Source organism: Apodemus sylvaticus, chromosome 5 (assembly GCF_947179515.1).
Source record: "Apodemus sylvaticus chromosome 5, mApoSyl1.1, whole genome shotgun sequence".
Lineage (NCBI taxonomy): Eukaryota > Metazoa > Chordata > Mammalia > Rodentia > Muridae > Apodemus > Apodemus sylvaticus.
In genome coordinates, this window is record NC_067476.1 from 84,912,253 (window position 1) to 84,937,563 (window position 25,311).

A 25,311-nucleotide genomic window follows, 5' to 3' on the forward strand; every position below is an offset into this window, starting at 1 on the left:
CCATTACATGAAAAGCTTGACTTGTGGAATGGTATGACATTTTAAAGTAACACTAATTTTTATGTTTATTAGTATGTACACTATCCTGAAATTTAAAATGTGAATTCCATCTACACATTAATGCTTTAGTGATGAAGATGCAGGATACAGTTTTTATAGAACCTGTATCTTTAATAAGCACAACTAATTGCCTGACTCTGAAAATAAAAATCTATCACATATCTTCCTAGCAAATTATTTTATTATATTTACAAATATAAGGACTACTCCAAAATGAAAAGCAAAGGCATAGCTCTTGCTTGGACAGAGAGATGGAAGGAAGACTAGAAACACCACCTTCATGGCTCCTGCCCCATTCTGCCTGCATACCTACTGGCAGGAACACCTGCTTACTATTCCTATTACTCAGAAGCATTAGGATACTAAAGTCACAAAGGCCTACTACATATAGTCTTTCCTCTGGCAGAAAAAGACTACTAAAGACTACTAAAGCAGCCATCAACTGTATCCATTTCCTACCTCTTCTCAGAATTTAGGACCAGAAGGAGAGACACTACTGACCCACTGGAATGGCTAGCAGTTTGAATGAATTTACTGAGCAGTTAAGTGGAAAATGCTAGTATCTTGGAAGATTTGCACAGCCAAGCAATCCAGAGCTGCAGCCACGAGCAGGTGCCAAAAGCACACACAGGAAAATGTAGTTGAGTTTGTAGCATATGGCAATTCAAGCAATCTTTTTCTTTTGCAAAATACCATACAAATTATTAAGCAAACTATTTTTGGTATAGATTATTCTAGCTGTAAATGATAGAGAAAATTTACCCTTCAATTCACATTTTTCTCAAGTACATTAACTGTATGTTCACTGGTGTGTTTTAAGGGGGCTGCTGATAAAATACATTGCAAGGAGTGGATGTTGGAAATATTATAGTGTTGAGAATAAAATGCCAGGGGCTAAGAAAACAAAACACCCAACAGATCATTTCATATTGGAAACAAATGGCAGAAAGAAGATCTACATGAACTACAGCATAAAATCCTAAATACCATGTATATGGACAGAACAGAGAAAGGACCACATCTAGCCAGAGTATAAAGTCCTAAGGAACTGTACATGTGGACAGAATAGACAAAGGGGGTGGGGGTACCACCTAAGCTCACCTAGAGACTCAAACACCCATCCACAGAAGATGGCCATCTGAGGGACAGCTTGCTTGAACAATTCAAGTGGTAGAGGGCAAAATGGATACACACTGCCCAGCGACAACCAACCATGACTAATGGTGGGGCCAGTGTCACTAAGGGCTGAGGGACCAGCAGCACTAGAGTCCTACAGTGATGTTTCTGTATTTCCTTACTTGATCTTCCCCACTACGGCATGACTTATATCATCTCTGCATCTAAGGGAAAGACATCAACAAATGAATTTTCTACTTGCTCCACGTCACGCAGCCCTGGCGGCACTTTCCACTTACTGTCAACCTGGCAGTGACTTCAGGGCCCAAGTCTCAGCTGCCACACCAACACCATCCTGTCTGCTCTGGGAACAGAATGCTGGTGGGCTCCACAGTGAGCACATGGCACAGCCCAAAAGCCATGCTTCACCCACACAGCTTTAAACCAGTTATATTATTTGCTCTGTGTAAATGGTCTAAAATTCTATTCTAAAACCACCATACACAAGACCAGAAAAAAATATCTATGGGGAAAAGGCATTACTAAATTTTGGTGTAAATTAAAATGATAGTAGATAACAAGGCACACGGGAGTGACTTTACATTTTTGTTCAAGGAGTTTACATAAAGACTTCCACGTCTTACCAGGATCTTGGCTAAGATGCCATCGTCGTTTGAATCTAAGGTGACCACAGCCTTGTCGGTCTCAATTTCACATAACGAGTCTCCAGCACTCACAGCTTCACCTGAAAAACAACAGTGCGTCCCACCGGACCGAATTCAAGTCATCGAGCTTAGAGGCAAGTTCTGAGCCTTCTTACCGGCTCTGCTTTATTCTTCTAAGTATGAAAATTAGTATGAGTATATGTAGAGCATGAATGGATAAGAAAGCATCTATACTGTGAAAATACAATTAATTCTCAATGTGTATTTGCATATGTATGTGGATAATTTATGTTTCCCAAAAGCTATATAATGGGTATATTTACTATAATAAAAATTATAAAAAAGATAGACAAAATTTTAAAAATAAATTCATACTCAGAGATAATAACAACAAATGCATTTATTTTCTGGGATAAATAAAGATTCCTCCCTCTTTATTTTTATTTTTCTTTTTGAAATGAAATTTCATATAGTACATGCTAGACTTGAGTAGACAAGGACAGCCTTGGATTCCTAATCCTCCTGCCTCTTAACCTTCACCCCACCCCCATTTTGGGGGTAGAATTTGACTATTCCATTAAGTGAGACACTGTACCATTTACAATACTTTTTTGTTAACTGTTTAGGACAAATTCAGAAACTGTGCTAGCACTACACAGCACAGAATGAACACAGCATACACAGAAAATAAAATACACCTGTGAAGCTAACTAAGACCATTTCTATGCAACAGAAGAATACAAAACTAAAAATGTGTACAGGAGACAACACTACAGAAGTGCAGGTTTCTGCACCTGGAGGCCAAGGGAAGATATGTGTTGTATGGAATAATAAAAATAACAGCAAGACCGCACGCTATGCCAGGCCCCATGAGCCATGTGGCATCAGTGGGTGGTTCTCATCTCTGCAGACTCTGGCCCAGAGCTCCTGAAATGTCTCTACCAGATTCCACTCGGTAAGTTCCCTTGGCGGGTGTTGCCACGCCAGTCCCATGTAATGACCGCCCACCTCGAGGTTAGCTGTCACAATACCCAGTAACCCAGTAAATCAGAACTCTTGAAGCTTATAATTAATCACTCAGATTTATATATCAATAAACTCTCAATTCACAAGGTGTCCACACAATAATTTCAGAGCGAACTGATAAAGATACAAGCTGTCCACCTAAATTAGACAAGTTATCCCAATTATTCTATCCTTTATGATATCCATAGCTACCTGTGGCCACGTGGAAACTGGATCGTCTTCCGCTTGCTCCGTCTTTTTTCCTTCTCCCCATCCCCATTGCTGAAACTCTTTACTCCGCCTCACTTTTCCCTGTCCAATCACAGGCTTCTTGTATTAATATTTAAAGTGATTGGACAGGGAAAATTCTGCTACAGATGTGAGGCTGACAGAATGACCAGTCAAGGCTTTAGGAGTCAAAGGATAAGAAATGAGAACACTAAGACATACCTCAGCAACATGAGCGAGGCAAACTATCCTTGAGGACAACAACGAGCAATGACCCAGGGTCTGTGAACAGCAGGGAGAGGGGAGGCAACCCGAAGCAAAACACAAAACACATAGAAATGCAATGCTATGGAAACAGAATACAGTCGGCAATTACAACAGAAACTAAATTTTGGAAAAAACTACTTTAGCAAATCTTTTCAAGTATTTTGAGGTAAAACAGCCATTACAAATACAAGAAAGTTTTAAAAATTACAGAAAGGAAACAAAATAGTGTCAGGAAGAAAAGAAAACAATTAAAAGTTGTGAGAGAAAGACTCAAGGTCCTGAAGGGAGGCATCAAGGAGACACAGCAAGAACATGACAATGGATGAGGCGCCAGCAGCGCTACAAGGGCAAACAGGGAGGCACCTTCTCCCCTCAGGAGCTTCAGGGAAGGCAGGCAGCTGGCGGGAGCAGTGAAGAGGCCACTGCTGAGAAGTTCCCTGTACTAGAGGCAGGAGTCAGGGTGAAGAATTCTGAATGGTTGACTGACTAAATGGGTACACAAAGCTTGGAGAGAGGCTCTGACTTGTATCTAGGGTCTAGCGATAGGGGATGCGTGCACAGGAACATTAATTAGCTTTACTCTGATGAAAACTCAGCAGGAAATAAGAGTATTAGATAGTATAAACAGGAATCCACATTTGATAACCAGAGAGACTGTGCATTGTCGACAATAGAAAACATATTTTAGAAAGTTATCAGGAAAACACACATTACCTCAGTGGAATGACTGTCAGAGCACACTTCAGGAGCTGCAAGTCAGGACAGTGAAGCAGCACAATACTGAAGAAAAACACTGGTTGTCTAGAACATTAGACACAGCCAGACAACCAATTAAGAACGAATTGTCAAGTATTTCAAGGTGTAAGAAAATTTACTAATAGTGATTACTTTAAAGAGCTCTTCCAAAATGTAGTTTAAGAGAAGCAGACACAAATAGGAGGGATACACACAAGAAACAAGTCACCACTGAAGGTGCTAGCATGTCACTCATTTACAATGTAACACCTAAGGGTTAAAAAGTAGAATAAACTCTAAAAAAAAAAAAAAAATTGCAGGATAGAGAAGGAGAAGGTTTAGTGAGGGCTAACTATGCTTGCAAGTTTGGTACAGTTAGAAGAAAAATTGAATTAATACTAGATCCACCTGGCAAAATTTAGTGATTTAAAAATACACATAAAATCTATAGCATTCAAAACTAAAGAAAAACAAAAACAACAAAATGATTGTCTAATCAAGTGAGAGTATAAGAAATAAAAAGAAAAACAGAAATGTCCTAAACATTATAGAAATCAGCCTAGGGTGTGAGTAATCACAATATGGGTGAATAGATTAAAACCATCTATTGTAAACAGATTATTGTAAAAATGAGCACAAAACTAAAATCTTTGTAAATGTGCCTTATAAGAGACAGACCAAAACCAAAGTTGAATGAAAAATACAGAAGAGAAATATAAGATATCTAAACATACCTACTCATATACAGCTCCCAGCTGTATGCAGCAGAGATATTAACCAGCTGATACAGTAAGAAAATACCAAAGAAAAATAATAAATATGCCACGAAAGTTCACTGTATGGAAACTTCTCTGTATACCAGAATGAAGAACCAGGTGATTTTACCTCAGTTATAAGAGTGCAGGACTATTAATATTAGCATTTTAATGAAGTAAATCTAGCTGATAGTATTTACCAAACATCTAAAAGGTACCTTCCTCCTTTATCCCCAAGAGGATGATTCTGGACAACAAATATTTATTGACAACCATGTTGTACACTAAGGATGCAGTCGTGGAAAACAAAAGCGGGCTTGTCTGTTTGAATTTCTGACAAGAGACCCCCTATATCCCTAGTAAAGTCACAAGGTAGGAGGAAGTCAGCATGCTCTAGAGGTCTCCAGAAGAGAAGAGAAACTCCCTAGAATGAGAGGACAGCTCCCCAGCCTGAGAAGATGAGTGGGCAGTGCACCCAGGACATTTGAGATTGTGGAATGACTCCCACAGATCCGAACCCATGGCTGCAATACTGATTAGCACCGAGCTGCTCGGCAGAGAAGTAATGAGGGGCTTCTGCTAATCCCAGACACAAATGGTCTCCGCCAAGTTACTTTATCGTTCCAATTTCCAGGAAGATTTTAAATGTGCAGCTATAAAAATGGACCTCTAAGTTTTAGGTTTACACTTCACATACACCTTTAAAACACATTTTGCAACATTTCCTGTTAAAAATAAAGTTGCAGATATATTTCTAGCTAATAAGCTGCTAATAATCAAAAAGCAGCCTATCTCCCTACCGGCACTCTATCACGTAAGCGGATCATGCAGCCAACTCTCATCACAGGGCACACGCAGGAGAGGGCACATGCATGAGAATGGGAGGGGCTGAAAGGCCACCTCACAGCCCAGGGTTCCGCTGTGCCCAGCAGTCTATGCTCTGGTGGGTCATTCTTTGCTGAGGTTGCCTGGCGGTTCTCAGCATCACGTGGCTGGCTGCACAAGATGGCGGCTCCTCTGCTACCTGTACCATCTCCTCCTGGTCCATGTCCGTGGTGGGGGTGGAGCAGGCCTGGAGCCAAAGTGTGGGCCCAAGGAGAAGTCAGAGCAGAGGCTACACCAAAGCCAGCAGCAGCATCCCGGTCCTTTGCTCAGATAAGCAGCTGACAGAACTGAGAATGAGTTCTACAGAGGCTTCCCCTCTCCTAAACATGTCTCCAACACAGTTAATGGCAAAGTTAATTGTATTAAATGCAATCCGCTGCTCCTTACACAACAATTTTATTCTGCGGAAAGTGAAGACTAGACATCTGTTTCAAAGATGTGTGTAGAGAATAGCCAGATGTTATCTGTTTAGCAAGTAGGTCAGATCTGTATGATGAATAAGGAAAATGTGCCTGTCATTGCTACAGTGAATCATGGCGACCATTATGCTGATAAAAGGCAAACCAGAGTGCAAGAGTATAGGGGAATTCCAGAACAGGGAAGTGGGAAGGGGTAGAGGGGAGAATAGGGGGATGGGACGGAAGAGGGCTTATGAGACTTGCGGGGAGTGGGGACCCAGAAAAGGGGAAATCATTTGCAATGTAAATAAAAAAAATTCATTAATTAATTAAAAAAAGAGGGAAAAAAAAGAAAGATAGTAAATTATCAGATATTCTACCTCTAGCTGAGGAGACACTGACAACTGACAGGTGGGTGAGAAGGAGTCAATTTTTATTAAGTTTGTGGCCCCCGGTAAGTTGACTACTTCCTGGTGATAGGCCACATATCCAAGAATCTATGGGCACGTAAATTGGACTTGATGTGTTTAAAACAAACAAACAAAAAAATGCACATGACAAAGTTGTGTGGCTCTGAAAGAGGGAGTGAAGGGAAGTTTGGCAGAGTGGGAATATGGATACAAAGTACTAAAAGAAAATGAATAGAAAAACAATGAAAATAAATTAGAAAAAATGTTTTAAAATGGCACAAATCTGAGATAATGTCAAATAGATTAGCAGGATAAAGTTTTAATAAATTTAACAATAAATATTAAAAAAAAAAAGGCCAAACAGAAAAGCCTGTTTTCTCCTATTCTAGAAGAAATGTTGAGAAATACCAAGTTTAAAGATAGGACCATCAGGTTGGCAAGAGCTGGTGCTGAGAAGGGAGTGGCTACCTCAGACAGCAGGTGCCTTTGGCACGAGAGAAATGCCCTACAACTGAACAGTGGTGGCAGTCACATCAGAGTATACTGAAAACAGTATGTAAATTATTACCTTGAGGCTCTACGCGTAGAACTAGAGGATCTATGCGTACCTTTATTCAGGGTAGGCTTATATGCATACAATTTATTCCAGGTGAACCAGAGGTATATATGGACTTTGGAGAGTGTGAAAGAGTTTTCAGGGTAAATGAAAATCATTGGCTGGTGTTTTAAGTTCCTGAATGCCTAATTTGTATGAAGAGATATTCCAAGAATCATGAGTACTTGCGGATCTTTATCAGGAAAAGAGGAAGTTTTCAGGTCTGCTAAGGACTATTCAGCCTTCCCCAGGAAGAGGGTGAGGGGAGTCAGGATCCCCAGAGAAGGTCAGAGAAGGAGAAGCCCTGCTGGTAAAGGGAGTCTTCCATTTTGAGCAGAACTCAGATGAGCTATGCTGTCCTGGTAAACTTGAACCTTTATAAGCAGGATTTCCCCACACCAATCTTCTGTCCATGTCTTGGAATACCCACACCCAACCATCAACATTATTTTTAATTTTATGGGCGACACTTTTCATGACTAGACCTTCATTTGGCCCTTTTCTCTGCCTGTGTTTTTTTATAGTGTGTCTATGTTATCATTTTTAATTCCTTCTCTTCTATGTTTAACAAGTTCTTTTTTGTTGTTGTTTTTTATTTTCTATATTCTTTGTTTACATTCCAAATGATTTTCCCTTTCCAGGTTCCCCCCTCCCCCTAAGTCCCATAAGTCCTCTTCCCTCCGCCAGTCCCCCAATCAACCCCTCCCACTTCTCTATCCTGTCAATCCCCTACAATGCTGCCTCAAGCCTTTCCAGGACCAGGATCCTCTCCTTCCTTCTTCTTGGGAATGATTTGATTGTGGGTTATGTTTTGGGTATTCTGAGCTTCTGGGCTAATATCCACTTATCCGTAACTGCATTCCATGTGTGTTCTTTTGTGAATGAGTTACCTCACTTAGTATGATATCTTCCAGTTCCAACCATTTGTCTATGAATTTCATGAATTCAATTGTTTTTAATTGCTGAGTAGTATTCCATTCTGTAAATATACCACATTTTCTGTATTCATTCCTCTATTGACGGGCATCTGGGTTCTTTCCAGCTTCTGGCTATTATAAATAAGGCTGCAATGAACATAGTGGAACATGTGTCCTTATTGCATGCCGGGAAATCCTCTGGGTATATGCCCAGGAGTGGTATAGCAGAGTCCTCCAGAAGTGTTATGCCCAGTTTTCTGAGGAACCGCCAGACTGATTTCCAGAGTGGTTATACCATCTTGCAATCCCACCAGCAGTGGAGGAGTGTTCCTCTTTCTCCACATCCTCACCAACACCTGCTGTCTCCTGAGTTTTTAACCTTAGCCATTCTGACTGGTGTGAGGTGAAATCTCAGGATTGTTTTGATTTGCATTTCCATAATGACTAATGATGTTGAGCATTTCTTAAGGTGCTTCTCAGCCATCCGAATTTCTTCAGGTGAAAATTCATTGTTTAGCTCTGTGTCCCATTTTTAATAGGGTTATTTGGTTCTCTGGGGTCTAACTTCTTGAGTTCTTTGTATATATGGGATATTAGCCCTCTATCAAGATGTAGGGTTGGTGAATATCCTTTCCCAATTTGTTGGTTGCTGTTTTGTCCTTTTGACAGTGTCCTTTGCCTTACAGAAACTTTATAATTTTATGAGGTCCCATTTGTCAATTCTTGATCTTAGAGCACAAGCTATTGGTGTTCTGTTCAGGAACTTTTCCCCTGTGCCCATGTCCTCAAGGGTCTTCCCCAGTTTCTTTTCTATTAGTTTCAGTGTGTCTGGTTTTATGTGGAGGTTCTTGATCCACTTGGAGTTGAGCTTAGTACAAGGAGATAAGAATGGATCAATTCGCATTCTTTCAAATGCACATATTTTTGTTTGAGTTTAGTAATTCTAACCAAGGACAGGTCCAGGAGGTCTCCTTGCTGCTGGCAATGCTTACTGAGTTCCACTCCCAGAGGACTGCTTCAGAGCACTCTGGAACTGAGTTCTCAGCAGATGGACTTGACCTTGGAATCCTGCGTGGGTTACAGCCCACCAGGCTGTTGTCAAAGGTATTAAAAGCTGAGTGTTTGTTGCCTCAGCCGGGGAGTCCTCACTCACACAGTCCCAAGAACTGTAAACGTGAAGCCCATGGGAGAGGTTTCTAGGGAATGGGCATTCCCACTGCACAGAGACTTCTAGACCAGCAATAACTGTGTGTTACACAGCACTGAGCTCCACTCACACTGACAGCTCACACCATCAGCAACTCACACCTACTCACACTCCACTTCCTTTGAAGCCTGAGCACCCACCTTCAATGCCTAATGCATCTCAAATCAGCCCACACCTGACTTTAACCACGGCCTCCTTTTCCCACCTCTTGACCAGCTCACATCTCTGCCCCTTTGTCAGCAGCTCCGGGCCCTGCAGGGCATATGGCTTTCCTCCTCACTCCCCGCTCTGGCTGAATCCTTAGGGTCTCTCACGTTTTAAGTCTATTCTACAGGGATCTGTAAACCTGTAAAGCTTTCCAGGATCTCTGTCACATTCCTCACTTTTGGATCTACCCAAGAGCTCACTGTCCAAACTGCTTATAACCAGGGAAGAAAACATACTAATTCATTCCCCACAAAGGAAAAGATCTAAGCAATGCTACCAGTCCAATGAAACTTCCAAGACCCAACAGCCATACTGTACCATATCCCTTCCCCCACAGAAGCCCGATCCATATGACCACACCTCTGCAGTGAGGCCCCTTCATGCATTTCCTAGTACCCAGAGTCCTTCAAATAATGGTAGTCCTGTCCTAAAACACCACACTAATTTGGCCAGGGTCCTCAACTAAATGCCTGCTAGCTCTCTCTCTTCCTGGTCTCCACACTTGTCATCATTAGTGGAAGTGATACCACAAATAGCTTGACCTCCTGGAGTCAGAACAGAGCCCTGTGAGACTTAGAATCCTGGCCATGCCCTAAACGCAGCATATACTAGTTGATGAACACTAGATTGTACCATTTAATAGCAGTGTTGGCTTTAAAGACACCTGTGCTAACTGCATCCAAGACCTGGCCAGAGCCAGTCCCATACTCCTCCCTGTCCTTCTTTAGACACTTGCTTGACCAGCCCCCAAGACAAACACCAGAGAGCATGCTCCTGCTGGCCTCCAACTTCTTGGTGTATCTAGTGATTCTGAATACAGGCTAAAGATCTGTCTACTTTCCTTCAAAGTTAAATATCTTTGGAGCATAAGTAAAGAGGATGAGCATATAGTTAGAGATGTGTAATAAGATGTTGGCCAGTATTCTTACTACCAATGCAACAGTGACCAAAGGATGGAAAAAAGAAACAGAAAGCAGATCCCAGAAGACAGAGGGCCTTTCCCACTTTCCTTTACACTGATGTTACCTTTTCCTTCTCTGACAAAGAATCACAACACATTCACCTCTTTGACCTGGACAGTCAGTCTTTTTTTTTTCTAAGCACCATATTAGACACTTGAGGTCTGATGAAATGGTTGCTATACACAGTAGACAAGCACAACTTTACAGACAGGTTTATATCAAGTATTCTTAATAACTTAATAATATATATACAAAACACAAAATTTCAAACACACACAGAGGTGCCAAGGAAAGTTAATGAAGTCATAGCATCAAGAGAGACTCATAGCCAGTCTTGTTGCATCCATTCCTGTCCTTAACCTCAGAGCTCCCACCAGTGTGTCTTCAAATCCAATCACAGACATAACATCATGTCAAGTCCTAGCTCTTGGAGATAACTACAGCATCACTAAAGAAAATGGTCCCTTTAGAGCATTAAAATTCTAGCCACTTTTAAAATGTCTCTTCTGTTTGCTTGGATCATAGTCAATATAAAGTCTATATCGGCTTTAGTCTCTCAAGTCTGTTGTGGTCTGCATGTCACTCCTGAGATTATATGTTCAGGAAGCTGGCTTATAGTAGTCCCTAGTCAGTGGCTTGTTGACTGCTCCTGGCTGCCTCTCTTACCCTGATGCTAGCAGCCGGACAATCACCACCAACTACATCTATTACTTTATAACAGACTGTAAAACAGTGGAACACTGACATTAGAATGACTTTCTCACTTTTAACAGCCGAGGTAATGCTGACAATGAGATATTTCTTCTCATTGATTATTTGGTTACCTCACCTACAGTTTGGAGTAAAGATGGGGAGAAGTAGCTGAGTCTTTCCATTTATTACTAGTTTCAAAATGAGTTCATTTCCTAGAATCCTCTCAAGGTGTTCAATTACTATTAGTTTTCAGTACTGAGAACTCAGGGTTCAAACACACTTCATGTACACTCAAACACCAGTCGTCATCCTTACTGACCCTTAAACAGCCCTATCTTTGGCTCCTGAAGTCTATACAATGCCCTGTTAAGTTCTGGATCCGGTCCTTGCTTTCTGAACTAACAGGATATGCTAGGTTCACAGGATACTTCCTGCTCTAGCAGTAGCCGATCTCCAGCGTTTCACTCACTTCAGTGGGAACTGGGACTTAAGAGACTGAAGTGTGGATGCTTTACACAGGTTGGTCTTTGTTTCTTCACATTTCCAGGACAGGCCTTGACAGTTACTGTCACCGGGTCTTTATTTAATCTCTACTACCATTCTTCTGTTTTGTCTGCAACCCACACCAAAGTCCATCTACCTCAGATCCATCTACCTCAACTACTCCTTTGATGTATTCTGTAAAATACATATATGAGCCCGACATTAATACCACCAATTCGACCATCATAATGTGATCACTCACCCTAACAGTTCAGGCAGGCCTATTTTTGGAGCTCCTTCAGCTAGAATCTATTAGGCATTTACAGGCAAATTTACTGACATTTAAAATAGCCTTGCCAGTAACCAGATATATGTTCACCTGTTTCAGTTTGTCTCAACATTAGGGCACTTTCACATTTTAATTTTAAGTTCATGAAAAATATGTATCTTTCCTATGTCAAAGAAAAAAACCAAATCTATATTCAGAGCCATTTATCTACCTTTTTGGCCTTTCTGTCTCCCCATGCCATCCTCTCCATTACACCCACTAACTGTCACTGCTAAGCTTTTCTCTTCTCCCTTGGCGCTGATTCCATGGCCTCTCACCTGCTAGGCAAGAGCTCTACTGCTGAGTCTACCTGCAGGCCTTGGCTGCTGAGGCCTGGGCACAGCCCTTCCTCTTTATGATGAAACACTCTACCTGGTCTCTACCCTGATGCTTCTCTGAAATCTCTCCACATTAACAGGAGATACTGCTCACTTCTTTATAGTTACAGACGTTTAAACGTTAACCAACAGTGCTTGGCTCATCCTGACCAGCAGCTGGGCTGCCTTCATTTTCTGTTAGACGGCAATAAACAGCCTCACATGTGGTGCACTTTGTCTTGTTTTTACTTATTTTTGCCAGTGTAACACAGACATTTAGACTGTTTTGCACTCTTAGTATTTGAGAGCACACACCTCCACCACTCCATCAGCTGGTCAAATTCCTACATTTCTGTATATGATATTGAAACAAGATGTTTAAATAGCACTTGTTTGATAAATTTTTTTTAGATTAACTGTCTTTTTCCTCTATTCCTCTATATTTTAGAGCCATTCTGAATCTTTTTTCTGTAACCCACCTGTCATAAATTGAATTTTTTTAGGAATAGTCATACTTTGTGGTACAAGCTACAAATACTGCTTTTTTTCCAGTTTGTCACTAGATTCTTTCTATTTGGCTTGCCATCTTTTCTGTTATATAAATGTATTATTATTATTGTTGTTGTTGTTGTTGTTGTTATTATTATTACTTTGTTTTAAGTATATGTGTTTCACATGCACATATGCATGTGTACTGTGTGTGTGCCTGGTGCCCATAGGGGCCAGAAAAAAGTGCTGGATCCCAGGACTGGAGTTACTGACAGTTGTGAGCTACCATGTGGGTCCTGGGACTCAAACCTAGATCTCCTGGAAGAACAATCAGTGGTCTTAATTGCTGAGCATTTTTTCAAGCTCTACAAAAAAAATTTTTTTTTCATCAAATTTAACACTTATTGCCTTCTTGACTATAGATTCTGAGAGGCAGGGAATTCACCACACTGTCAGCGGTACAAGAATCTATCAAGCTTTTTCCTAGTACTTGTGACAAATGCTTTTATTTTTATACAGTATCTGATTTATTGATGATTTAGTCTTGGCACAATACAAATAATGAAACTACTACTGTGCGTTTTCACACTTAAAGCATTCATGAGTATTTACTGCCCCATTTTCTATTCAGTCCCATCAGTCTGTGTTTTGAAGCACCTACCACAGTTTTAACTGTAGAGGCTTAAGGCCCAGTAAATAGCAAACCACAGTCCTCCACTGTTGCTGTTGTTTCTAAGAGTTTCTCTTATATTCTGTCTTATTTATTTATCCTTTCTATTGAAAGCACTTCCCTGGTTTCAGGAAAACATGCAGACACATACAAGCACAATAAGGTTCTAAGTTAAGCAACATAAGAATGATTCTGAATCTAAAAGACACAAAAAAGAACTAAATGTTGGAAGGGAAAGCCTTGAAGAGTTCACCATTACGTGACAGTAAAAAGACATGGTTTAACCCAGAAAACTCTGACATAGCAATGTGGTAAGTGTTTATTTACACAAATCTACACCAACCAGCAAAGAAACACATCTGCTTTCTTTCTATCATGAATTATGTAAAATAACATGACATGATTCGACAGGAACAAAATGATCACATCACCAAGCAGGGAAGACATCAGGAACACAGCTGCTCACCTTCCTTCTTCAGCCATTTCACAATGTTCCCTTGTTCCATCGTAGGAGACAGTGATGGCATTAGGATTTTAATAGGATCCGCTGAAATTAAAAATGAAAAGATTAACCAATATGCACACAAAAATACTATATACCCACACTCACATAACAACACAAATATCATAGATACACAAATATTACACACTATATATATATTTATACTACACATACTCACATGCCAACACAAATATTACACTATACATACATACATTCATACTACACACACTCACGTACTACCACACACATACAATGTCCCTTACATTCTATTGAGAAAAGACACACCAAAGTGTATTGCAAATTGGAAATGAAGTGACTATGGAAAAACAAAACATTAAGCTAATACTTAAATACTTAAATATTTATAATACTTCCAGATCCCTTTTCATGGCTAAAAGACACAAAATAAAATCAAGACAGGCTTCTAATGTCCTACAGCAGAATAATCAGGATCAGATATAATACCTTAACTTCTAATCCTATGCTATTCAATGTACAACTGTTCTTGTCAGTAGGAACGAGTAGGAACACTGGTCTTGTCAAGGGTGACTGGGCAGGAAAACCTAGGAGGTAAGCAGACCTTAGATCCCAATAGGTGCTATAAATGTATCCCTTGACTCATGAGACCTCTCAGTATAGTTAAGAAACTACTTTCTCCTTCGGTATCTAAAGCAGACACAATGTAATCATCCAGCATCCTTCCCAAGAGTCTTCACCGTTTAGAACCTCATTGGAAGTGCATGAGTCTTTTACATTCCAACTTATATAAGTTATTCTGGGAGAACATGAGAGCAACCAGTGCCATTCCCAGAAGTCATCCATAGAATGTCTTTTGTCCTAAAGGACTCTCAAACTTCTGTGGCACAGGCTGCACACATTCCAAACATGAAGAGGCTAGATTACGCTTTCCCTTTCTTTATTAATGTTATAGGGTTAAAAGCAAGAGGATTTAACACAAATGTTTAAGGAAATCAGATATTTCCTTTTGGAAACCAACTGATTTTACTGTAGTTTCCAATGGGAAATGCCTATGGCTTCATGGTAAAGGCATTTTCAGTCCTTTCAAGTATACAACAGTCACAGGAAAACTTCTGTCTGCTCTTCACTTCTCTCTGAAAGACCAGGAATACCACTTATGCAATGGCTCCATTTGTTAAAAAATAACTTTTTATTAATGGAAAATGTGTATCTTCTCAGGTCTCATGTGTGTCTTCCATGGTCTCAGTGCTAATCAATTTCATTCCAAAGGCAGGTTCACAGGCCCATTTCTTTCTGTTCCAGTCACTGAGGCTCATGAGGCTTGAGACAACAATTCGCACACAAACTCCTACCTGCAGCCAAAATGCCTGAAGTCTAATAAATAAAAACAGGGCTGGACTGAGAAGTCCAACCACAGACGTCCATGGATGGATATTAAGGCATTCCCTGTTCAAATCAAGCCATCAGTGTTTAGACTCTACCTTCTATTCACCTGACTTTCAGTTGCTATCAGTCTTAAAAAGCTAGAAAAGTAGAATGACCACTCATAATGGCTCATCAATGAGAGTCTAAACTACATGTCTTATCAGCATTCACATTTTCTTTCTATCTATCTATCTATCTATCTATCTATCTATCTATCTATCTATCTATCTATTATCTCTATCTATCTATCTATCTATCTATCTATCTATCTATCTATCTTAATTTATTTACATTTCAAGTATTATACCTTTACCCAGTTTCCCCTCCTCCCAGAAACACCCTATCGCATCCCCCCTCCCCCTGCCTCTATGAGGGTGTTCCTCCACCCACTCACCCACTCCTGCCTCCCCGCCCTCGAATTCCCCTACACTGGGGCATCTATCAAACCTTCATAGGATCAAGGACCTCTTCTCCCATTGATGCCTGACAAGGCCATCCTCTGCTACATATGCAGCTGGAGCCATGTGTACTCCTTGGTTGATGACTTAGTCCCTGGGAGCTCTGGGGGGTCTGGGTGGTTGATATTGTTGATCTTCCTATGAGGTTGCAAGCCCCTTCAGCTCCATCAGTCCTTTCTCTAACTCCTCCATTGGGGACCCCACATTCAGTGCAATGGTTGGCTGAGAGCATCTAACTCTGTATTTGTAAGACACATTTTCAATCAAAGACTGTAGTTCAGACTTCCTGCCTAACTTAAGGCTAGCCTCTACTATGCTATGGTACTTTGTGTCTTTGTGACCCTTAATGTCCGTTAAATGCAACTCATCATTTAACCATTGGTTACTGGTAACCTAGGGGTTAACCACAGCAAACCAGACATATCAACTTCCCATGAGCATAGTTTATAAGTCTAACAAAACACCTAATACACCTTTACCTTGGGCGTATAGAACTGCAGCATTAAGAAAGCACTTTTACACATGATGGTAAGTATGTCAAATGCTCTAGAGAGGAGCTAATCTGAAGCTATCTCAAGAGAACAGATGTAGATACGTGCTGGGGAGCTAGTTTAGTGCTTAAGAGCACTTGCTGCTCTTCCAGAGGACCTGGGTTTGAGTCCCACACTCACGAGACATCTTATAACAATATGTAACTCTAGTTCCAGAATATTTGAGGAGCTCTTCTGGCCTCTAAGGTCCAAGCATAAATGTAGTACACAGACATACATGCAGTTAGAACTTCTATACATACAAAATAAACAATTTTAACTTTAAAAATGAGGAGGAAAATAGATTCAATGGGTCTCCTAACTCCTGTTATTAGCAAACAGACTGGAGAGCACAGGCTTCAGCTTGTGTCTACTCTGGTATTCATTAACTATTGCCAATAATTTCATTTAATCCCAAACCGAACTCTAGTTGAGATAAATTACAACTACAAAACAGCTCTAAAATTCTTTTTCTTAGTCAAATGTTTGTGTACTAAACGAATTAGGATTCTGGATTGGTAGAAATGATGCAAAGGTCTATGTACCACCTCAATACCCTGTTTTCTCTGAGAGACCATCAGAGTCTTCAGTCAAGTGTACGTAGGGGAGTCTGCTTAGAGCAAACACACATACACACGATATAACTCCAAACTGCAGTGATTGGACACTTGTGGTTATGAAAATTTTTCAGCAAGTGTTCAAAAGTTAATACATAAAACACATTTTAAATAAAATGAGTTTTTAAATCTCTGATTATGATGGAGCTGATTACTGTTTTTCATGACTTACTAAACAAATGAAGACACCTGCTAAGGAATGTTTATTAAGCTCAGCTCTCAACATTTATGTTTTTTAAACTCATAGAGACAAATGTGCTTGGAAATATAAGAAGGCAGCAAACTCTTACTCCTAAACAGGTAAGAAGCAAGCCTCAATCTAAAAGCATAGCTTTTTAAAAAGTCTCAATATGCTGCTCTTATTAAAAAACTGAAGCCTGGCATTATGGGAAAGAATATGTCATGATCATACATATATTAATCTGTTAAATAAAATTTCACTTCAGAGAGGTGAAATAAAAGGACACAGTGCTCCCACAATCAGGTCTCGATTTGTGACATATATTAAATCAGTTCTCTCTAAAGAGACTCTCCTGTATTTTTACATTTGGTTCAGATGCCATTGTACAACTCATATTATTAATCTCCTGTGATAAATCTCTCCATCAAGAGACCGTCACATTTCCATTACTCCTGACATAAAAGACTATATTATGAAATGTCTGCATTTATTAAGTATTATTTTCCAGAGTATAACATCAAGACCTACAAAATTTTTATTTTAAATGTAAAACAAATCGTAACCACTCTTCACACAGTCACCCCTTACGGGTGAATTGGAATTGCTTCCCTGAATGATGACAATAAAATGTAAAACCCTTCAGTAGATCACTATCCTTACTCTCCATGAAGGTGGCAAACCCCAAACAAAGATATGTGGACACTGCCATTATTCAGTGCTGTCTCCTGACTGACCGTGCTGCCTTATTACGGAGAGTAAGATGTGCCAGACATATATTCTAATCCCTCCACAGACTTCCTGCTAGAAATGCCATTTCAAACCATGAGCACTAACTTATTAACACAGCCCCCTCCTGATGCCAGCGAGCCATACATTCCACACTCCTGCCCAGGAAGAAGGCTGGGATGTGCACCAACTACTTTCTACTAATACCCACTTCCTAAGTGTGAGTGAGAGCAGAGGAAATGTGCTCAACTGCTTATACAAGTTCACATAAAATAATACCTAACCATATTTGATATTTTGCTAGAATTTAACCTTTTGTAGTGTTTCACTTGCTTGTTCAGTTTTATAAAGCAGTTAGATTTCTTCAAACTGGTTGGCAAGTGAGCCAATATACAGAAAATATAAAACATTAAAAATATTAAGACGAGTTCGGTGTTGTGTTTTTAGTATTTTATTTTGAAACATTAACTTTTAAGAGTAAACGTCTCACAAACCGTTACAACTATTCTGTCTGTCTCATAAGAACAACACAATAAATAACATTGGAATGTTGTTGCTTAATATACAATATTAGCTGTATGAACAATTTATCACTGAATTCAAGTAATTTCTACAGTTCTTCTAAATTTATTCTGTCAATTTTTTCCTACAGCAAAATTCTGACTTTAATTTTAAATGTGGCACAATAATCTGATTCTAATTTATTTTCTCTAACCTATATTTTTATCCTGGCAACAAAACTCATATTTCAGCAAAATCAATTATATTGCAGATTTAAGTTCATAACATATACCGGCATTCAAAAAGGTCACTGGAACAGCAGAGAAATTAATATAAACAAACTCTTAAAAAATACAAATGCAGAACAAATTGCTTCGTGGCATTAGTGTGAAGTAGATCCAAGTGCGTTACAATAAGGACCGTAACGAAGGACAGACAGCACAGCCACGGGGCACACTCTGCCCCAGTCACTGGACTGTAACCTAAGCACACAGAAACCATGAAATGAGCAGGCAAGGACAAAAGAAAACTGCCCAGTACTCTCAGCTCCAAAGCAGAAGAAACTCGCTGATAAACTGCATCTTTAAAATTGCTACACAAATAAAGCAAGCCTGCCATCTGCAGGCTGGATGGAATACAGCCAAACTAACAGCAGGTCGCTTAAACCCAGCGCAGGCCACAGAGCATAGGACTGCAGCAGTGAATAGAAGCGATTTCAGGGTCTCTTTAAAATAAAGGACTGCTTAGCAGTTGTTTTTGCACCGCGCTGTTTTGCTGTGGTGGTAGTAGAATTACTGAGAGATCAACATTCCAAAGACAATACATGATATCCAGTCGCTACCTACTGTTTGCATATAAGCAAAGAGTAAAACAACACACCTAAATTGACAAAAGCTATTCAACTCAAGTAAGTTTTGGAATAAATTTACATCATTTCACTCACTGCCACCAAACTTATCTAACACTGAGGGGGAAATGTCCTCGATTTTTCATTTTGAAAACAGAAACCAATCAGAAAGTGGAGAACAATGGTACACAACTTTGGAAGTAGAAAAATAAAAGTTGCCCAAAAATAGACTAAAAAGACTCTACAGAGCTGCATCTTAATTGGAAGACTGTGGTGAAGGGATGTGCTGCTGTGGTGCCTCAGGCAGGGGGGCCAGGTAACAACCAACCCTATCCCATTCCACAGCATACAGGACTCGTCTCTCTAGAGGAATCTTAGAATCTAGATTCAGCCTACTTGTCTCAGGATGTACAAAAATGAAAAATTGAGGTCATTAGTTGATGTTCCTGATAGTATATTTGTGGAGTAAAAACGTTGTGCAAGACAGCAATTCCTGCAGGAAATGAAAACCAAGGGTAATAAGCTTTTAAAATATGGGATGGATCACAATCCTGTGAGGTACACAGTATACATTTAGTAAAAGCAGTGTCTATGAAATAAATGAGTATACAAAATAAATACACCAAGCACTGAAAGACAAGAACTCTGGTGACCAGAAATCATCCACACACAAAGTCTAAAATGCAATCAAGAGGATTGGCTAATGAAAGAGGGAAGCTGAAAACCCTTGTTTTCATTACTGTACTAAATGAAATATTTTCTTATTTAACAAGTATATACATATTAATAGAATACTTAATATTTAAAAGCATCAAGACTAGAGTGTAGCACTAAACTACCTGGTCAAATTACAGTTCCACTATCTGTAAGTCGCTTTATTATTCTGTATTTGAGCTTCCTCTTCTGTACAACCATGATGCAATTTTCATAAAGAAATGAGCTGATGCATACAACGCCATTACGATGGGCTCTGGACAGGACTAAGTTATTAGTCCAACTATTTATTATTGACAGGCAGCATATTTTTGATAGGCATTTAGAAAATGGATTCCAGGGTATCCACATAGTTGCCTACATGCACTGAAATACTCTGTAGTATTCTAGAACATCACAATTCCTCCCTGGAGGAATGAGAGATGGAGTCACAGGTGTCTTTCACCTTCCCAGCCTCAACTCTCCTCCTCCAGCCATAATCACTTAGCTAAGCTACATTAACTCCTGTATCTGCTCTATTTCATCTCTAGGCTAACTGTATCTCTCATTAAAATCACTGACAAATGTTTTACCTTCAATGTTACCACAGCTAAAAGCCAAATCTGGAGTTTGACAAATGCCCATGGAGTGGTCTGTTCTGCCAGCCTATGCCTAGGCAAAATCAGAATTTCGACCTCAAAGAGATTATATATATTTTAGATGGGAATATTTTCAGAATATTCTAAGGGAATACTTTAAAAATCTGTACTCCAGCAAATTGGAAAACCTTAAAGAAATTGATAAATTTCTGGACTCAGCCAAACCACCAAAATTCAAATGAGATTGAAATGATGATGTTGATGATAAGTAAGTCAGGGTCAGATGAATTCACAGCAGAATTCTACCAACCACTCAAAGATCTGCATCCAGTTCTTCTTAACTATTTGAAAAGACAGCAACAGAAAAAGCACACTCAAACTCCTGTAAAGTCAGGTTGTTCTAATATCAAAGCCTGGTAGAGACACAGCAACAAAAAGAAAACTCTAAACCAATATCCCTGATAAAAAGAGATTCAAAAATCTTTGATAATATACCTACAAAAGAAAGCAGACACACATTTATAAAGACCATTCACTATACTCAAGTTGGCTTTATCCCTGAAATGCTGGAATGTCTCGATATATGCAAGTCAATGAATGTAATAAACCACATAAATGGACTTAATAGACACAGACAAATCCTTTGACAAAATCATAATAAATGGTATCATAAATCATACCTTCATAATAAAATTATTGAGAGAATTTAAGACTAGAGGGAATATATCTCAAAATAATAAAAGCTATATATGAGAAACCCATAGCCACATCTTCATAAATGGAAGACTCTGAAGCAATTCTACTTAAGTCATGAGTGAGACAGGGATGTCACTCTTCCCCACTTCTTATAAATAATATACTTGAAGTAGGACCCAGGACAATAAGGCAAAAGAAGGAAATGAAAGAAATAGAAATAGGGAAAGAAGGAGTCAAACCATCCCATCTGCAGAGGACATGATACTATACATTAGAGATCCCCAAACTTCTACCAGAAAACTTCTAAAACATGATAAATCCAGCAATGTGGCAGGATACAGAATCCTTGCATAAATCCATAATTTTGCTATACACTACCAACAAACAGAGAAAAAGAATCACTGACACATTCCCAGTCACAACAGCCCAAAGAAAATAAAATAGAAATAAACCTAACCAAGTAAATAAGGACCTCTACAATGAAAACTTTAAACCACTAAAAAAAAAAAAAAAAAAAAAAAAAAAAAAAAAAAAAAAGATAAAAACACTAGAAAATGAAAAGACAGTCCACTCATAGACTCACAGAACTAATATTGGAAAAATTACCATTTTACCACAAGCTATTTACAGATCCAATATGACAATCAAGTCTCCATCTCATTTTTCAGTTATAGAAAAACTAGAGCGGTGGTGGACATGCCTTTAATCCCAGCACTTGGGAGGCAGAGGCAGGCAGATTTCTGAGTTCAAGGCCAGCCTGATCTACAGCCAGGGCTACACAGAGAAACCCTGTCTTGGGGAAAAAAACAAAAAACAAACAAACAAACAAAAAAACCAAAAAAAAAAAAAGAAAGAAAAAGAAAAAAGAACAAAAAGACAAGAAAAAAAAGAAAAACTATCCTAAAATTCATATGGAACCACAAAAGACCCCAGATAGACAAAAATAATCCTGAACAAAAAGAACTATGTATTTCAGAGCCACATGTAACTCCAGACATTTAATATCTAACAAAGATACCAAAAACATAAGCTAGAGAAAAGAAAGCATCCTCAAAACATGGTGCTGGGAAACCGGGTGTCCTTAGGAACTCAGACCCAAACTAACTCCAAATGGGTCAACTGTAAAACCCGAAACACTAAAACTGCTCAAAGAAAACATAGGTAGTGCCCTACTGATACAGGAATACAGAAGGGCATCCTGACAGGAGTCCATCTACCCAGGATTTAAGGCCAACAATTGACAAATGGGAACTCAGAAAACTAAAACCTGAAGAGTCATCAGGTGCCGAGGAAGCCAGAGGATGGGAAGAATTGCTAGCTGTCTCTCTGACAGAGGATTAGTATTTTCATAGAAGACAGATGTGCTTAATTAACACAAACATTAAGTCTTGACTGACTATCCAACAGACATCTTCAGTTCAAGGTCAGCCTGGGCTGCAGAGTAAACCTTGTCTACCTTACTGTTCTACAGATACAATCATCAGGGGCTACACTTGACTTCTCTGAGTGTAGACATTGTATTTGAATTACTCTACTCTTTCGCATGGAAACTTTTATGTCATACAGTGGTTACTAGTTCAAGTATTAAAATGATGGAAGAAATAACGTGTAACAGTTAAAGGGAAGGGGTCAGTGGTGTGGGGCTGTCTTCGCTGTCTCTCTCCACACTACACTGAGTGGGTTCCATCTACTGGTTTCCTTGCACTTGGCCTTCAGTTGAGCTCAGCCTATGGACAGTACAGTCAGGACACAGAAGAGAGAGAAGAGTGAAGTCAGGGTAGTTCATCCCCAGCTCCCTGCTTCCTGCAGGGTCACCAGGGGGTGGCTGCATCCTTTACTGTAGGACACAGCATCTCAGATATCTTTAGGTCAGTGCTGTGACCCTTTAATAGAGTTCCTCATGTTGTGGCAAACCCCAACCATAAAATTACTGCAATTGCTACTTCATAATTGTAATTTTGCTACTGTCATGAATCATAATGTAAATATCTGTGTTTTCCAGTGGTCTCTAAAGGGGTCTCTATCCACAGGTTAACAACCACTGCTCTAGGTAGTAGGGACAGCACCTTGTTCTAAATGGCACCCTGAATTCACAAAACTATCAGTATTAAATTCTCCTCTAGTTACCTTTTAGAATCTACTGTTTCCCATTTGGATTCTCTTAATTATATGGAAAGACTTGGGGAAAAGGCATTTAAATGATGAGGAAAAGCTCTTCCCCTCGAGGAAAGAGTCTGAGCAAAAGAAAGCAGAGGCAAAATGTTTATTTTTTTTCATGATCCTAAATGCATGAGTGACCTTAACCCACCCTAAGTCAAGATTTCCAATTGCTGGGCATACTGTGGTCACTTATGTACATGGATCACTTAGCTGTTTATTTATAATTAAAATTTCTATATTAGAATGCATCTTTTCTGATCTCAGATATATTTGCTAGGTTTGCAAAGCAACACAAATACTCAAATAGCCAAGGTGTTCCTGGAAACAGGGTGGATGGTATTTATAGGTAAGTTGTGGGTGGGATCCAAATCCCTTTGAAATACAAGATTTTGCAAATATGCACTGTTTTTCTGAAAAAGCTGTGGGGGGTGCTGGGGGGTTAGCTTAGTGTCCATTTTCAAAGGTATGTGCCCCTCACAAAACCAGGGCCAGTAAATTCCCCACAAGACTGCCTTGGGTGCTTGCTTGCCAATGTCAGTCAGCTCTCCCCTAGAAATGTTTCTGTAGTGGAAGAAAGTTCTTATGCAGTTACAGAAAAGTGGGGAGCAGATACCAGTCACAGTAAACATATTTTCTATCCCAAGGTCACTAACACAGCCCATTTCCTTTAAATGATCTGCTGATACCCCAGCACCATCGCTAGGTAGAGGGAACTGAACCCAGGACCTTGTGTTGAGAATTCTACCATGTACTCCAGGCTGGCCTCAAACTCCCTGTCCTTCATCCCCCTGTCTCCACCACCAGCTTGCTGACTATTTCATACATGCAAAGTAGCCAGTGCACATTTTAAAGAAGGCTGCTGGGAAGTTACAGAGTTTCATCCTGTAGTATCTGTCTCCTCACACTGAATACTCCAAAGGCTTCAGAAGAGCTTCCACTGGCTGGGATGGGCTGCTTGGCATTAAATCATGAACAGTAAAATTTTAAACGGATTCCAGTTTATTCTGCAATCTTGCGACAAGGGCAAAAAGAAATCATCACCCCACTTACTTTTAGCAAAAGAAATAGATATGGGTGTCAGAGTCAAAGGTCTACACAGTTTGTTGTCAAAAGCAGGTAAGGCTCAAGGGAACACTAAGGAGGCAAATCAGAAATCTATGACTATAGTGACAATTTTGGAGTTTTGGTTTCTTTAAAGACATAGAAGTATTATATGTTTTCATTTTAACTCCAGGTATGCAATATAGAGCTGCTTTGGGCTGTCTGAGGCAACAGCAGCTGACTATGATTTGCCTCATGCTTTAGCAGAAGTGTGATTTTAACAGCTGCAGATAGTTTCTGCAATTGTGTAACATTTGGAAATCTGGAAACTTTTCAGAGGATACATAAATGCTAGGGTCCTGAGAGGCAGGGTGGGTTGTTGGTTGGATGTTGGCTGGTATTGGTCCCGATTTGATAAGTAGAAGCTGCACAAAGAAGAAAAAAACATGAAGATGAGATATCTTTACAGTGAAGATCACACTTGCCCCAAGGAATTCGACACCCTTACTTGGCAGGAAGTACTCTAACACTAATGCCACACCCTTTCAGATTCCTGATTCCTGATTCTGCTGACAGATCTCTTCTCTCCTCTTTTTCTCTATCTAGTGTTAAGGGGTTGAAAGTGTGGAAAAGGAATGGAGAAGATTAGAAGAAAAAAAGAATCCACCAAGTAGCTAAAGACCAGTAACACAGGACAGCAAGACATAAACATTTCTAAACTATGCTCAGTAAATCTGCTACTGCTCCTGTGGTCTAAAACTGCATACTTTTTCCAAAAATATGTTAAATAATCGTTACCTCTTTGATAATATTGTTGACTGTTATCAAAGTACTATTACATAATGTAGTTTGTATGTCTCCCAATACAAAGAAAAGGCACAAGTGTTAACTTAGGAAAACCACAGTGACTAAAATGTCAGCATGCTAGAGCTACTTTGCTGTATATGACCCAGGCATGATAAGG

The 25,311-nt window shown here is 39.6% G+C and overlaps 1 protein-coding gene across 1 annotated transcript in view; it reads right to left on the reverse strand.

Annotated features, from left to right (window-relative positions):
• Positions 1-25,311, reverse strand: part of Pdhx (pyruvate dehydrogenase complex component X) — a 49,096-nt gene that overhangs the window by 19,319 nt on the left and 4,466 nt on the right. The window contains exons 2-3 of the mRNA XM_052183097.1: positions 13,859-13,939; positions 1,821-1,921 (exon numbers count right to left, since the gene is read on the reverse strand). Of these exons, the coding sequence (XP_052039057.1) occupies positions 1,821-1,921; positions 13,859-13,939 (182 nt within the window). The remainder of the gene's footprint in view (positions 1-1,820; positions 1,922-13,858; positions 13,940-25,311) is intronic.